The sequence below is a fragment of the Balaenoptera physalus genome, assembly GCF_965194825.1.
Source record: "Balaenoptera physalus genome assembly, chromosome: 19".
NCBI classification, from domain to species: Eukaryota; Metazoa; Chordata; class Mammalia; order Artiodactyla; family Balaenopteridae; genus Balaenoptera; species Balaenoptera physalus.
In genome coordinates, this window is record NC_138900.1 from 66,199,306 (window position 1) to 66,214,492 (window position 15,187).

The 15,187-nt window shown below is 48.2% G+C and overlaps 1 protein-coding gene across 2 annotated transcripts in view; it reads right to left on the reverse strand.

Annotated features, from left to right (window-relative positions):
* Nucleotides 1-15,187, reverse strand: part of ZCCHC14 (zinc finger CCHC-type containing 14) — a 57,014-nt gene that overhangs the window by 4,803 nt on the left and 37,024 nt on the right. The window contains exons 4-11 of one of the 2 annotated variants that reach the window (XM_082436889.1): nt 8,487-8,558; nt 5,710-5,819; nt 4,860-4,954; nt 4,724-4,778; nt 3,412-3,691; nt 1,839-1,930; nt 1,405-1,532; nt 6-146 (exon numbers count right to left, since the gene is read on the reverse strand). In XM_082436889.1, the coding sequence (XP_082293015.1) occupies nt 6-146; nt 1,405-1,532; nt 1,839-1,930; nt 3,412-3,691; nt 4,724-4,778; nt 4,860-4,954; nt 5,710-5,819; nt 8,487-8,558 (973 nt within the window). The remainder of the gene's footprint in view (nt 1-5; nt 147-1,404; nt 1,533-1,838; nt 1,931-3,411; nt 3,692-4,723; nt 4,779-4,859; nt 4,955-5,709; nt 5,820-8,486; nt 8,559-15,187) is intronic. The other variant, XM_082436890.1, reaches the window with a different exon arrangement.

Sequence of the window (15,187 nt, forward strand, 5' to 3'; positions counted from 1 at the left end):
CTTACGCCTGTCGCTCTCCTCCGCGCTGTCCGAGCTCTCCTCCCGGGCCTGCACGCCCATCGGGCTGGGCGAGGAGCTGGAGCACTCGGAGGAGCTGCCTTCCCGGGCCGTCTGGTGAGGGGGCTGCTCCACCTCCACCCGCAGCGCTGCGGACAAGCGACAGGTGACAGTCCAAAGGCGGCACCGAGGTCCACGAGCCACGGGACACCGACGGGGGCTGTGCCAGCCAGCGTCGACTGCGCCCTCCTCTCCCACCCGCATGCATGCCTATCGTGCTCATCTTCACAGCAGTCCCAAGGAGCCAGGTCCCATCCTGTCCCTGTTCGTACAGGGCTGAGGCTCACAAGCTCGCCAGGCGGCAGACGCACACGTGGCCGTGCTCTCAGCCTCCCCAAGCAAACGCTGCAGGACAGGAAAAGGACCCCCAAGCCACTGGGTGCTACAGCAGCCGCCCTCCACAAACAGAGATCTCCGTTTTCTGAGGCCCAGGGACCTAAGACCTTTTCAGTCAAATAAGCACTGAAAAGATGCACTGACATTTTTTCTTCCTGGTTTACTGTCACTCTTGATGTTTCTAGTGCATGAGGAAAACAGCAGAGCAGCTGTTACCGTGGTCCTCCACCTCCTACCGAGGAGAGGATGGCAGGGAGAAGAGGAGGAAGGCTGGTGGTTCGGCATCGAGGACTTCAGGACGGACCTGCAGGGCAACGGCCTAAAGCCACCTCTCCACACCTGCCATGGTCGGGGGAGAGGTTTTCATCTATTTCGCATACTTCCTACTCTTTCCCTTTCACCAGAGCAGTTTCTGGGTCTCATGCTTTTGCCCAAACCACTTCAGGCGAGTCACCAGTCTCCAGCTTCTAACCCAAACGTCCCTTCTATTTTCCTGTCGCAGGAACTATAAAAGCTAAAATAATGAAAAGTAACTCTTAAGTACGAGAAAATGGAAACAGAAAAGTCCCAATCTGGGGACTTCCGTGGTGGCTCAGTGGTTAAGAATCCACCTGCCAGTGCAGGGGACACGGGTTCAAGCCCTGGTCAGGGAACTAAGATCCCACATGGCGCGGAGCAACTAAGCCCATGCGCCACAACTACTGAGCCCGCAAACCTAGAGCCCGTGCTCTGCAACGAGAGAAGCCACTGCAATGAGAAGCCCGCGCACCACAACGAAGAGTGGCTCCCCACTCGCCGCAACTAGAGAAAGCCCGCGCGCAGCAACGAAGACCCAACGCAGCCAAAAGTTAAATAAATAAATTAATTAATTAATTAATTTAAAAATAAAATAAACTAAAATAGTGAAAAGTAACTCTAAGCACTAGAAAACAGAAAGGGAAAAGGGGCGTGACCTGTGGCCTGGCCCTCCTCCGAAGGGTCCCGGGTCCAGGCGCGCCCGGCCCCACCCACCTGCAGCATGGCTGCTTCGCACCGGCTGCACAGGCCCCACGTGGCTGGTAGGGGGAACGCGGGCCACTCCGCTGCTGCTGACTGGGGGAGGGGCCGAGGGGTTCAGGCACCGTTTCTCTGACTTCTCCCTGTGCGACAGGAAAGCACACCAACAAGCGAGCGTTCAGTTCTGCTGCAGAGCCTCTCCGTGTTTCACAGTCTCTACTTAAGAAGGGTGATTTCCGTCAAAATAATCTCCAGGGTGGAAGATAACGCATTCTGACTTGTCAGATTCACTCTAAAGGGTCCTTCCTAGCAAACCAAAGCCACGTTTGTAGAATTTTAAGAGCATTAATTAAGGTTTGCTAAGCAATCAGCAGTAATAAGTCCTAGCATCTGTTCCGCATGTTAGAAACTAAAATGAAGACACATTTCATAAACAATCTCACACTCACTTTTCCAGCTCCAGTTGAGTCTTGAGTTTTTTCTTTGCTCCCATGGTGAGGGATTCAAATTTATTTAGATCTTCTTCCGTAAGGCTCAGAAACTTCCACAGAAGAAACAAATTACAAAGTTTGAGAATTAATTAGGATTCTGAAAACAAAGAACTTGGAGTTTAATTTCATAAACGTATTCTACCTCTAGGATATGTAAACAGATCAAACTTAACTAGATAATAAAAGACTGGGGAACACTGTGAAACATTTACTTGCTAAATGACTTGGTGTCCAGGGTCCAAAATATAAGACGCTCATTGTGCGTCTGAGGGTCACAGGCTGTGTCCACTGAGCCTTCAGCACAGGCATCCGAGTGACAGCTGGGTGAAGATTGGGCACCTGGAAGGTCCGTGCTATGCGGGCAGGAGACTGAGACAGTGTTCTGCGTCTCAACTGCTGCAGAGATGCAGCTGGTGGAAGTGTCTCCCCTCCCGGGGCTCTCCCTCCAACAGACAGGAGCAGTCTTCTTTAGTGGCTCTTTTTTCTTGAGATCATGGTCATTTTAGGGACAACAGCAACTTTGTTGGGTAGCCAGTGATCCAGAAAAGTAGATGCCATCCAAACTGAACAGCGACCTAACCCACTGGCCTCATACTAAGAAAAAAGATGATACTTGGTTCTCACAACGGTCCATAACATGATTCGTGATCTTAGCCTTTTCAACTCATACATTACGCTAAAACTTTTTAAACTGATCATGACCAAGGTTAGTAAAATCTGTTGTTTTTAAGACTTGTGAATCCTAAACTGAGAGTATTGAAAAGTTACTTAAAATGTGTTCTTCATTAGCAGTAAAAGCTTGATTTCTAGATTCTTCAATTGCAGACTTTTGGACAAACGAAACGTTTGCAGAGATAAAAGGCACCAAGTCACTTCATCCAGCAGGGGGAGCTCAGAGTTCAAACATCACATTCAGGTCCAATTTACTTTTACCAGTGACACTGAAACTTAAGAAATTTTAGAATTTTTTTTTAACGTGAAAAAATGCTCCTTGTCAAAACTATTGTAAAAGATAACTGCCATGTAGGATTGCTTGAAAGACGTAAAATCCATCTACTCATTTAGCTCCAGGAGCCTACGTGAAGGCAGGAAATCAGACAACCCTGTGGCACTGGGCTCTTGTAAAAGGCTATGCCGCGGGGCGTCTAAGCAAGGGGGGCGCGGGGCCCACAACTCACTCCCTCTACCCACTGAAGGGCTGCTGCAGACACAGCCCTCGGTCACAGACAGTGAGTGTCTCGTTTGGGAAGACCCCAAGCTATCTTAAGAAAGCTGTTTGTTTACAAACAACTGTGATCCAGTTTTTGCTTCAGCTGCAGGTAGCCTCCAAATTCAAATCCACGGCCCCTCCAGCGAGCTCACGGGACTTGTGGGGACGCACATCCGCAGGTGTTAAGGACCAGGTGGTATGACCTCCACGACACACATGCTGCAGAAACCCAACTCAGTTCCTCTAGGAATGAGGTCCAAAGAATGACGGGTTACCTGAGACAAGCAGCACATTCTCCCTGCCTGCTAGTAACCAACGTACCTTCTCCATCGTGAGCTGTTTAAAGACGGGGTAGTACTTGTGCAAACGCAGTTTCCGAAGCCAGTCTAAAATCCCATTTTGCTCCTGGGTCTGCGGGGCCTGCAGGCTGGAAGGCATCAAGATGGCGGGCGAGCTGTCCATCGGGGTCCGGTAGGCCAGAGCTGAGCCTGCACCCGCCGCGTGCGAGCAGTGGGGCAAGGCGGACGCACTGGCCGAGTGCTGCACGTGATGCTGGGCGCCGCCCTGAGAGGACGGGATGCCGGCCACTCCGCACACAGGCCTGCGAGGACAGCAGACAGGTAGTTTTCAAAAGACCACGGCCTCCACCGAGGACCAGCTCCTACAGCCTGGACTGCATCTGCAGCCATGTCCACTGCTGGGGCCAGAGCTACTGCCACCATCACCCTGGGGTGAACATCTGTAGGCGTGGACGTGTGCGTGCACGGACGTGTATGTACCCATCTAGATGCTGCGCTTGAGTACGTGTGTACATGTTATGTATATGTACACGTCTGTGTGTCACCACCAGACTTTTGGCTTTGCTGCCTAGTTTCTTTCTGTTGCTTCTATCACAGGATGATACTGATAATCATATATTAAAACTAACTCCAAAATCTTTAATATTCAAATTAATTTTTTTTTTTGAAAAGTAAATTCTAGAAAGCTGGAAGGAGCAAAAGCATCACTCTCTGTCCCTGCCCCTTCCACACGAAACTGCAAACTGACATATTACATGTTTACACACTCCAGGCAGAGGGTGAAGAGAGTCGGCACCTTCAAAGACCTCGTTACCTGACTAGAGCTCACAGAACCGTGTGTGCGTGTGTGTGTGCGCGCGCGTGTACACACCGTCTGTGATGTTAGCCCATTTTAATGTTGGCTGTCAGTCCAGATGTGCAGGCTGTCTGTCACCCGAGCACTGCCACCATCAGTGTCGGGCCCCGTGCTGGCAGAGGGGCCTCTAGAGCAGCAACTCTGGCCCTTCATGGGCTTAATCACTCCCCAGGAGCTTGTAGAAATGAAGATTCTCAGAAATTTTGGTTTCCTAGAATGTGCAGGGCCCAGAAACTGGCATTTGCAATAAGGGTCTTTGGGAATTCTAATTCCAGGGGCTCAGAGAACCACTTTTTTTTTTTTTTTTTTAAAGAAATCAAAAAGTGAATTATCTCTATCCAATTCTTCTCTCAATACTATTATTCAAGACGAAGGTCAAGAATGACTTAACTCTAGAAACAACTTTTTACACAAAATGAAAAGTAAGCTCTGTAACAAGGCTGACTGGAAATGTTTTGGTTACATGGTAAAGTCTCACCTTCCAGACACGCCCATCATGGTACCGACTTTAGACAGGGAAGGGTTGCCAGGACCTACAAGTTAAAATAGATATAATTTATTTACAGACCATAAAAATGTTTCTACTTTTATTGAATTACATTTTACAAACTCACTTGGACTTTGAAGCTGTTGGGTGGGAGATGAAGTGCTGAAAAATTTCTTAACATGGTCATTTTTTAATATGTGAGAAGGTAATGAAGCCAAATACCTAGAAATGAAAGAGTGGTTTTATCAGCATTAAAATGTGTTACCAAAAAGTAAATGGGAGAGAAATTTTAATTTTCAATTAAGAGATACATATATCAGAGAAAAACTAAACAGAAGTGCCTTAACCTATATTCTTCCTGCTTTATTCAGTTTCATTCTTGGTATGATTCATACTGTTTCCTGGTGCCCCTTTCCTTATTCACACTGTATTACACTGCATGAATCGAGTCTTTCAGGGCCCACCACCCGGGCCATGAGCACAGCTGGTGCCGTCACAGCTGCTGTGTGGCACTCCGATGTTGGCCCCAGTCCCCGGGGCCCTCTGTGCGCATGTACAAGACCAACGCGCCAGGACGTCATCAAGGGTCCAGAGCCACTGGGCCCAGGAGACTTTTTATTAGGTCCTCACTTAATCCTTTCAACTATAGGCCAGAAGCAGACTTTATTTCATAAGACTGTCAAAATTACATTAAATGGTGGCATACACTTTGAAATTCCTTCACTTATATATTCTCAAAATCATGCCTAGATTATTAAGATGCTTCAAATTCTCCATAACTGATGAAAATCCCTAGAGGCAAACAGGAGACCCGAACCATGCAGACCACATGTCGCCTGAGGGGCCCCTCAGATGACTAGGCAGCTCACGTCTGGCCCCGCCCGGGCCCGCCCACACTGCAGAGGGCCGGCAGTCACCGCAGCGCCGCAGGGGGGCTGCTCCCCGTGGCCTTGGGTGGGGTGAGGAGCATTAATTACCTCAGGTCCGCTTCCAGATCCATGTGGTTTCGCTCTACATAAAATGAATCTGGGCCAGCTAAGCAAGGAATGAATTTCTCCAAATTTTCTTCAGGATACAGCTGAGATAACTGAAAGACGAAAAGGCACAGGAAGTATGTCAAAATTCATCTTACAGAACCAGAACTCCTCACTGTGGGAAACACTTGGGCAGGTACTGGCTGCTGACACCTGCTGCTATGATTCTGGGGGCCATCTGGGGTTCTGCGTCCACTTGGGACGCAGAAGGCAACAACCCACCACAACATCAAGAAGAAGATCAACACCCCACACAGCTGTGCCTGCTCTCGAGCCCACCAGAGGGCTGAGCTGCAAGGCCACCACGTGAACCGAATTCCAAGAGGGACCTGCCCCTCTGAGGAGACAGGGCACGTGAACTGTCTCAGCCGTGGCAGAGCACGAGGGAGAGATGGCTGCCATACAAGCAGGTAGAAGAGGTCGGCTGGGATGAACACATCCCCACAGGCTAAGTGTGCGTCAGACAGCAGTCAGCCAGGAGCCCAGACACAGGGGGCCTGTGTCCTCATTCCCGAGCTCCCTTCCACAGGCGGGAGGCTGGAGAGAGTCTGCACAGGTGGCACGGTTTGGGGGGGCAGCTGCCCCTGGGGGTGAGGCTGGAAACCCCGTGCCTTTCCCTGCAGCCTGCTCTCAATCCAAAGCAAAAAGCCCGCAACCCGCTGGGGGAGGGACCAGATTGCTCCTGCTCCCAGAGCTCAAGCAAAACCCCATGTCTCTGGGGGGTGAGGCAGAATGCCTTCATGCCTCTGCAGGAGGAGGAGAAAGTCCTCCCGGCACCAGGTCATGGGCAGAGATACCCTGCTTCTCGGGGAAGATAAAAACAAAACCCCTCTGGCCCCAAGGAAGGGGCAGGAAGCCCTCCTGAGCCTAGTCAGCTGCTGCTGGGGAAGGAAGGGGCAGGGATGCTGAGAAAGGCCCCCCACGACCCTGTGGCTAGAGCTGAGGCTGCACCAGGAGGACGGGGAGCCGCCCCGACCCTCACCGTACATCCATCACCAGGCAACAAGTAACAGCAGTCTGCCCAGGGAGGGAGGAGTCAACGGAGGAGGGAGACCCCCCCTCTGTGCCACAGGTGAAGCCAGACCACTCCAGGCTCCTCTCAAGGCTCAAGGGACCAGCAGGCCTCCCTGGAAGAACCTGAGGCCTGTGGTGCAACAGCAAAACCCAAACCCAGCTCTGCTCCTGATGAGATCAACCTGAAGCCCCACCGCTGGTCCGACAGACTCAGCAGCAGGCCCGTTTCCAGGCTCGTTTCTAGACATGACGTCTAACGTTCAGTCAAAAATTGTAAGATAAAAAAGAGGGGGGAATCTATTGTCAAGATAATCATCGGAACCAGACTGAAAAATAACCCAGATGTTGGCACTATCAGACAAGGACTTGAAAATAACCATGCTTAACATACTAAAGGACTTAGTTTAAAAAAATGAACAACATGCACGAACGAGTGGGAAATTTCATCAGAGAGATGGAAACTTTACTAAAAGACGTATCAAACGGAAAAGCTACAGAAAACAAAAGAACAAAAAACCCCAAAACCATGGTACTACTAGAGATGAAGAATTCAGCTCATCAGCAACCTGGACAGAGCTGAGGAGAAACATAAGTGAACTTGAAGACAGGGTCAAGTACACGTAACTCAAGGCCCAGGAGAAGAGAGAGTGGGGCAGAAGAAATATTTGAAGAGATAATGGACAAGAATTTTCCAAAATTACTGAAAGACAGCAAGGCAGATACCAGGAAGGGCAGAGAACCCAAAGCCAGGTGAATATCAGCCACTGCAAACACCCAGACAAAAGAGTGGCAAGGTCTGCCAGCGTCAGCGGAGTCCAGAGAAGTGCTTTTTCACAAGACAAGAGGATAGGCACAAAGGAGAGGAAATTCAGTGTTCTAAGTGGTGCAGAGGAAACAGGGAACCCCCGGGGAGGATCAATAATCAATCCTAGAAAGCACGGCACTGTGGCATCCTTCAGTGTATGGCAGGCCTAAATAAGAGGCACACTCAAACAACTTCTCCCCAAGCTTCTCAAACAGGATCCATCAACTCGATTTTCTCCTACAGGATTATATCCTTAATTTTATAATCAAATGGCAAGCCACACTTTGGAGACACTTCAGCTATGTTATTCCACACAACAAAGGTAACTACTTCAGCTGCACAACTGTGGCAAAGACAGTGGTTCACTGCTCCGGCACAGGCCAGGCCAGGGGACTTTAGACACGCAGGTGTGTACGTATGTAACACGTGTACATGGGGGTAAAGAGGTAATTCTTTAGTAGTGCAGCTTGTTGTTCAAACGATATCTGTTGAATCAATTTAAAACCAAACAGGTTGTACATCATCTGTATTTCAATTTTAAAAAATAAAAGCAAACAGGAAAATTCAATATGTAAACAGAGTAAGGTGGAAAAAGGTCTGCCCACTGCCGTGCCACATGAGCCCCTCCCTCAGCCTCGGCTGAGCAGTAACAAACCACCACCAGCCAAACACCCCTTGGGCACCTTCACACTAGCATCTTTCTGTCCCATCTCGTTCTCCGCAACCGGAAGGAGTGTGGACCGTGGCCCTGAGGACCACTCGCGCTGTCGGAGCACGAATCCCCGGCACTGCACACACTGCACCCACTGAAGGCTGCAACCATGGAAATTACTTGGCAGTCCAGTGGACCGTGGGGAATGAGACCCTTTTAATTTTTGTAAGAGCCCTTAAATCACCTTACCTTTGAAATAAATTCAGTCACTTCAGAGGAAGATTTGGTTACTGATGTTATTGAAGAATCAGACCACAAGACCTTAAAAACAAATAAACAAACAAACCTTAAAAACAGATGCCACATACTTAATTCCCAACACACTTGTCCAGGGATTCGTGGCCGGTACAGGCGCGGTAGTGGGACGAGCCCTAGTGCGCCTCTTGCATGGAGCGTTCATATACCCCTTGGCTTGTTACAGAAAGAATGTTCACGTAACTCAAGTCCATTAAAGCTTAACTTCCTGTTTTGCGCAATTATTCAAAGATCAGTGTATCACTCAAGCGTGGAGCCTAAGGCTGCTCCTGTAGGCGTCAGGAAGCCCCTGACGACCCCGACTGCGAGCGTGTGTGTGAGCACGTGATCCTCACGTGGACCTCCTCTGTTCAGGTCAGTCTACTGCAACCGTGGATGCGGAATCAAGAAATTCCCAGAAATGAGCTCGTCCAAACAGTAAGTACTCCACACGTGCTCAGTGTCAGTGCTAGGGGCGTGCTGGCGGGAGGAGGCCGGGTCCCAGCCCTCAGGAATCTGACAGAACTGGGGGGTGACACAGGCCAGGGCAGTCAGTACCAGAAGAGCGGGGGACATCCTCCATCACAGGGGGCGGGGGAAGAATTCAGGGAGAAAACATCAGAAGGGTCTTTCTGGATGTTCTACAAAGCCCGGTGTGTCTCTTTTTCCTTCCTGCACCTACGACAGCAGGCAGTTTTAGTTCACGACTCCACAGACGGACTGTAAGTTCCCCGGGGCAGAGGGCTTTCCTGCCCCGAGGAAAGTGTGAGCTGAACTCAGAAGGCACGAGAAGGACAGAGGGGACACGACGAGACGGGAGGGAAGCCGGGCCCAGAACAAGAAGGGCTAAACCACGAACGAAGACGGTTACCCTAAAATCCAGGAGAAGCGTTGGAGGATTTCAAGTCGGGAAATAAAATGACTGAGTGTATTTTATCACCAATAGGAAAGCACTGTATGTACACTGATTTAGAGAAAACAGAGGTTGGAGACACCAAACAACTCTCACGCTCTCCTCCCACCCCGCGCTGGCCTTCATCTTCCGAGAAACAGCCCATGGTGTTTGCTGACGGTCTCGGGGGCCTGAAGGGCTGGCCGCCTCTCCTCTCCGTTGAAATTCACACGAGTTCCTCTCTGTTCTGGTGGTTGTCACATCACATAACAATTACTAAGGTACGTTTTTCAAGCCCCCACAAAATACAAGCCAATCAAGCAAAGGGACCTCCTCTCTTCTTCATCTCTGAATTCCCTGTGCCTCCCAGAATTTATCACGGCAAGTGCTGGCATTTTTGAATGAATGTGCTGTGCCATCCAAAATCTACCTATACTAAAATGAAAGTACCTACACCATTTTTTCTGTCTGAAATAATTAAATCTTTTAACAACACTAAAAAGAAGTTTGGGGGAGAGTGAGCTGCTACCCACATAAAACACCAGTAACATCCATGATTAAAGGTGAGAACTTTCTAGCATTAGATGTATGACCCAAAGTACTGCTGACACGGTGGCTTTCAAAGTAAAATATGCCGCATGTCACGTGGCACGAACGCACCCTAACCCAGCTAAAGCATGAAGTCCAATACCCAGATGGTGAGCGCAGCATGGACACACCATTCTGTGCTGAAACAGACAACCTGCTTCCCCGACAATTATATATTTTAAATAGGCACAACTATTCTAGGTTGTCTGCTCCTGGTATATTTTTCTTTGACTTCCAAAAGGACTCGCTGCTCTAACCAAGGGCAAGGACTGGAAACCAGCAGGCTTCAGCAGCACTCCGCTCTGCAGGTGACGCAGGTTGGCCTGACGCGGTCCCCTGAGGCAGAGGAGAGGGCGGGCCCCTGGAGGGGCACGGACACAGGAGAGCAGCCTCGCATTGGGCCACGGGCTAGAGACACGTGATCTACCACGTCCAAGACAACATCGACCATAAGCTACCCCACTGCTGATGTACCACCAAGAAGAAACACTGCCAATCAAATGATGGCACAGTATTTTTCTACCACCCATAGTCGCTCAAAGAGCCACTGAGACCTGCTAAGACGGATTTTAATGTATCTTAAACATACACAAAAAAGCATGGGGACTTCCCTGTGGCACAGTGGTTAAGAATCCGCCTGCCAATGCAGGGGACACGGGTTCGAGCCCTGGTCTGGGAAGACCCACACGCCGCTGAGCAACTAAGCCCATGCACCACAACTGCTGAGCCTGCGCTCTAGAGCCCGCGAGCCACCACTACTGAGCCTGTGCGCCACAACTACTGAAGCCCACACGCCTAGAGCCTGTGCTCTGCAACAAGAGAAGCCACTGCCATGAGAAGCCCGCGCACCGCAACAAAGACCCAACGCAGCCAAAAAAAAAAAAAAGCACGGTATGCACAGAGTTGATAAGGGTACTGAGGATTTCTTCACACTCAGAGTCTAACTCCTCTGACCCACTGTCCGTCTCAGCTCTCGCACCCTCTGGAGAAGGGGGAGCAGCGTTTTCTTCACTCACACAGGCAGCAGCTCAGGCCACAGCCCTCATGTGAGCAAGCAGCCCAGCGCCACCAGACCTGCCACCAGACCTCTGAGGAGCTCTGAAGCCGAATACAAGGACAGGCAAAGCCGTCACAAAGAACAAGGCAGCCTGGAGGTGGCACGGACCATGCACTCAAAACTCGTTTTTAAAACTAAAAACTATCAGCGATATTCTCAGCGAACTAAGGGCAGAAAGCATCGCCAAGAAGAGGACGCTGTGAACAAAGAACTGCCAGGGGACAAGAGGTCTTCGCTGTTAACAACAGGACCGCAGAAGTGAAAAATTCAATTCAAGAGATGGAAGATGAGGGAATCTTCCATAGGATAGATCAAACAAGTCCAAGGGAAAGAAAATAGAGGAAAAAAAAATAAAACAGAGGACCAGTCTTGAGGTCCAACAGGCAGACAGCAGGAGTTCCAAAACAAGAAAACTGAGAAGAATAGGACAGAGGAAACCAAAAGGAATGACTGAAGAAAAGGAACTCAAATTAATGGACTTCAGTTCAAAGGGCTGACTTGCGTCTCAGCACAGCGGATGACAACCTACACCCAAGCCCGGCTCTGAGAAATGTGCAAATGCTTGGGACCGAGAGAAGATCCTAAAACCTTTAGAAATGATAAAACAGGGCCAACACTGGATCAGGAGTCAGAACAGATCCATGCTTCTCAACAGCAACACTGCAAGACAGTAAATACGAAGCGCTTCCGAGTTCCTAAGGAAAAATGACGCCTGGTCTAGAACTGTATTCCCAGTCACATGTCAGGTCAGACGGATGAAGACAATGCCAAACATGACAGTCAGAAACTGTACCTCCCCGGGACCCTTTCTGAGAAGCTACTAGAACAACTACTAAAACCCAGAACTAACCCAAGACAACAGATGAGCTAAGAGCTGAGAACAGGGTATCAGAGCCGGGAGGGAGGAAGGGACCCCGCGGGTGATGGTACGGGGGCCCCGCCATGAGACTGCACCAGGCCAAGTCCAGGTCGGAGCAGGGCCGTAGCTCCAGAGATGAAACCTATGGAATGCCGGACGCATATGAACACAACCAGGGAAGACTTTAGGGGTGAAGTTGTTTTCTAAGTACTTGTTCACAAGCAACAAACAAACAAAAAGAGACGATTAACTCCAGGTAGAATAAAGTATCGGAAAGGAAAGGTGCTAAGCATACACCACATGGCTTGGGTAGCAACAACCTTCACACAGTCAGGCTAATTATCATGCGAGCAATGAGGCGCATCATCACGAGAAACAGTTCCCTGCTCCTCCGGGTGATGTGGGCAGAATTACTGGACTCTCTGCACACGCAGAGCTGATGAAAACAAAAACTAAATTTAAAAAAATAGTTGTCAAGACTCATCCTTGGCTAATAGTGATAAAATATTCAGAGCAGTTAAGATTGTTTCAAGATGGAAAACTTTTATTAAAGAAAAGATATAGCACTAAAACAAAATGTAATGTCTGGGTTCTTAACAAAGATTGGCATAAAGAGAATGGGTGTTTTAATTAGTACTGCTCCACAGTTCCTTTTTAAGTCAACACAACTCTCCCGTCTACAGGCATTGCAAGCGTTTGGGTAATCTTCTGATGTATTTTTCCCACCCTGTCCTTCGTGTGTAATAAGTGTACTTTAAAAAAGTTTTAGTTATTCAACAGTGAATTTGGGAAAGCTGGTAAAATTTGGACATTTCACATGTACATAGATATAAGATAATTTTATATTTTAAAAGATTCTGTCATCTGCTTCCTGTATTTGCTCTCCTCAGTAACTAGTAATTACAACTTCAGCAAAAACAAAACCAACTCCATGAAAAGAAAGAACAGGAAACTCAAACTCCTGCTTCTAGTCCCTTTATTACTTACGTCTTCCGATAAAAGAATAACCTTTCATTTGTATCCTGGAAAACAATGACACATAAAAACTAAAAGCAGAGATAAACAAAGCTGAGAAAAAGGGGAGGGGGGGGGAAGTCGCTGACTTCTCCTTGAATAAGTGAAAGGTTTCAGAAAAAACCGCTTCTCGAGTCTTCCTATACTGTTAGCAATAGACGGTACATCTCACCATGGTAAGGCAGACATGCCTAATAAAGTTCTTTATTGTTCTGGCCACAGTACAACAGCTATTTATATCCATGTTCAAAAGACAACCTATTTAAAGGACAATTTATCCTAATTATTTAGGGCTCTGTGGACAAAAATTAATCCTCAGGTAAATTTTTTTTTTTTTTTGGCTGCATTGGGTCTTCGTTGCTGTGTGCGGGCTTTTCTCTAGTTGCGGCGAACGGGGGCTACTCTTCACTGCGGTGCGCGGGCTTCTCATTGTGGTGGCTTCTCTTATTGTGGAGCACGGGCTCTAGGCGCATGGGCTTCAGTAGTTGTGGCACGCGGGCTCAGTAGTTGTGGCTCGTGGGCTCTAGAGCACAGGCTCAGTAGTTGTGGTGCATGAGCTTAGCTGCTTTGCGGCACGTGGGATCTTCCCGGACCAGGGCTCGAACCCGTGTCCCCTGCATTGGCAGGCGGATTCCTAACCACTGTGCCACCAGGGAAGCCCTGGCAGGCGAATTCTTTAACCTCTGCGCCACCAGGGAAGTCCCAATCCTCAGGTAATTTTTTTAAAGGTTTTATTGAGTATAACTGACAATGAAATGCACATATTTAAAGTGTACAATCTGATCAGTTTGGACATATGTATACACCCATGAAACCATTACTCCAATCAATATAATGAACACATCCATCACTCTCTCCCCAGGAAGCTATTGATCTGCCTTCTGTCACTGCAGATTATTTTGCATTTTCTAAATTTACATAAACAAACTCATACAGTGTATGCTCTTTTTTTCTGCTTTCACACAGCACAATTACGCAGTTTCCTCCATATTGCCAAGTGTATCAGTAATTCACTCCTCTATTCTGAACGCTGAACTGTGCGGCTACAATACCACAGTGTATATCCAGCCTCCTGATAATGGATATTTGGGGAGTTACAAATAAAGCTGTTATAAACATTCGTGTACAAACCTTTGTATGAACATGTACTTTCATTTCCTTTGGTTATTGACCTAGAAGAGTGACTGATGAATCAGATTTTAGGGATATGTTTGACTCTTTAAAAAACTGCCAAACTGTCTTCCAAAGTAATCTCACAATTTTACACTCCCATGGCAGTCCTTCCACACACCTGCCAGCAGCGGGTGTGGTCATCCTGTCAACTTCAGCCGCTGTGATGGGCGTGTAGTATTAGCTCACAGTGGTTTTAATTGGTGTTCTCCTAGTGGCCAATGATGCTGAACATCTGTTCACGTGTGCTATTCGCCATCCATACATAGTTCTTGGTAAAATGTTCATTTTTTTATTGGGTTATTTTCTCATCATTGAGTTTTGAGAGTTCTTTTTATAGTTTGAATACAAATCCTCTATCAGACATGTAATTTACAAATATTTTTCTCCTAGTTCTGTGGCTTGTCTTAATTTTCTCCACAGTGCCCGTCAAAGAGCAAGTTTTAAACTCTGATGAAGTTTAATTCATTTTGTCTTTTATGGCTCATGTTTTTGGTATCCTACCTAAGAAATCTTTGCCTGTTTAAGGCACAAACTTTTCTCCTATGCTTTCTTGTAGAAGTTTTATAGTTTTAGGTTTTACATTTAGGTCTGTGATCAGTTTTGAGTTAATTTCTATATAAAGGGTAAGGTTTGATGAAGGTTCCTTTTTTTTGCGTATGGTTATCTGCTCCTGAACCATTTGTTGAAAAGACCATCTTTTCTTCACTGAACTGCCTTTATACCTTTGTCAACAATCAGTTGACCAGGGTGGTGTGGCGTCCGGGGCCCTCAGCCCGAAGCAGAAGAGGCCCGGCCCGCGGGACAGAGCAGTCGCCACCGCCAGTCCCCGAGCCCACCCAGGGCCACCCTGCAAGGAGCCGCAGGCAGCGGGAGCCTGAGTTGCTGCCGGTGCTGGCACCAAAACTGACAAGCTGCTCCTAAAACTCACATGGAAATGCAGCATCCCCACAACAGCCAAGACGATCCTGAAAAAGAAGACCGAACCTAAGAGGACTCACACTTCCCAACTTCAACGTCAAAGCCACAGTGCTCAAGACAGAGCAGTGCTGGCCTGACAACAACAGAGATGAATG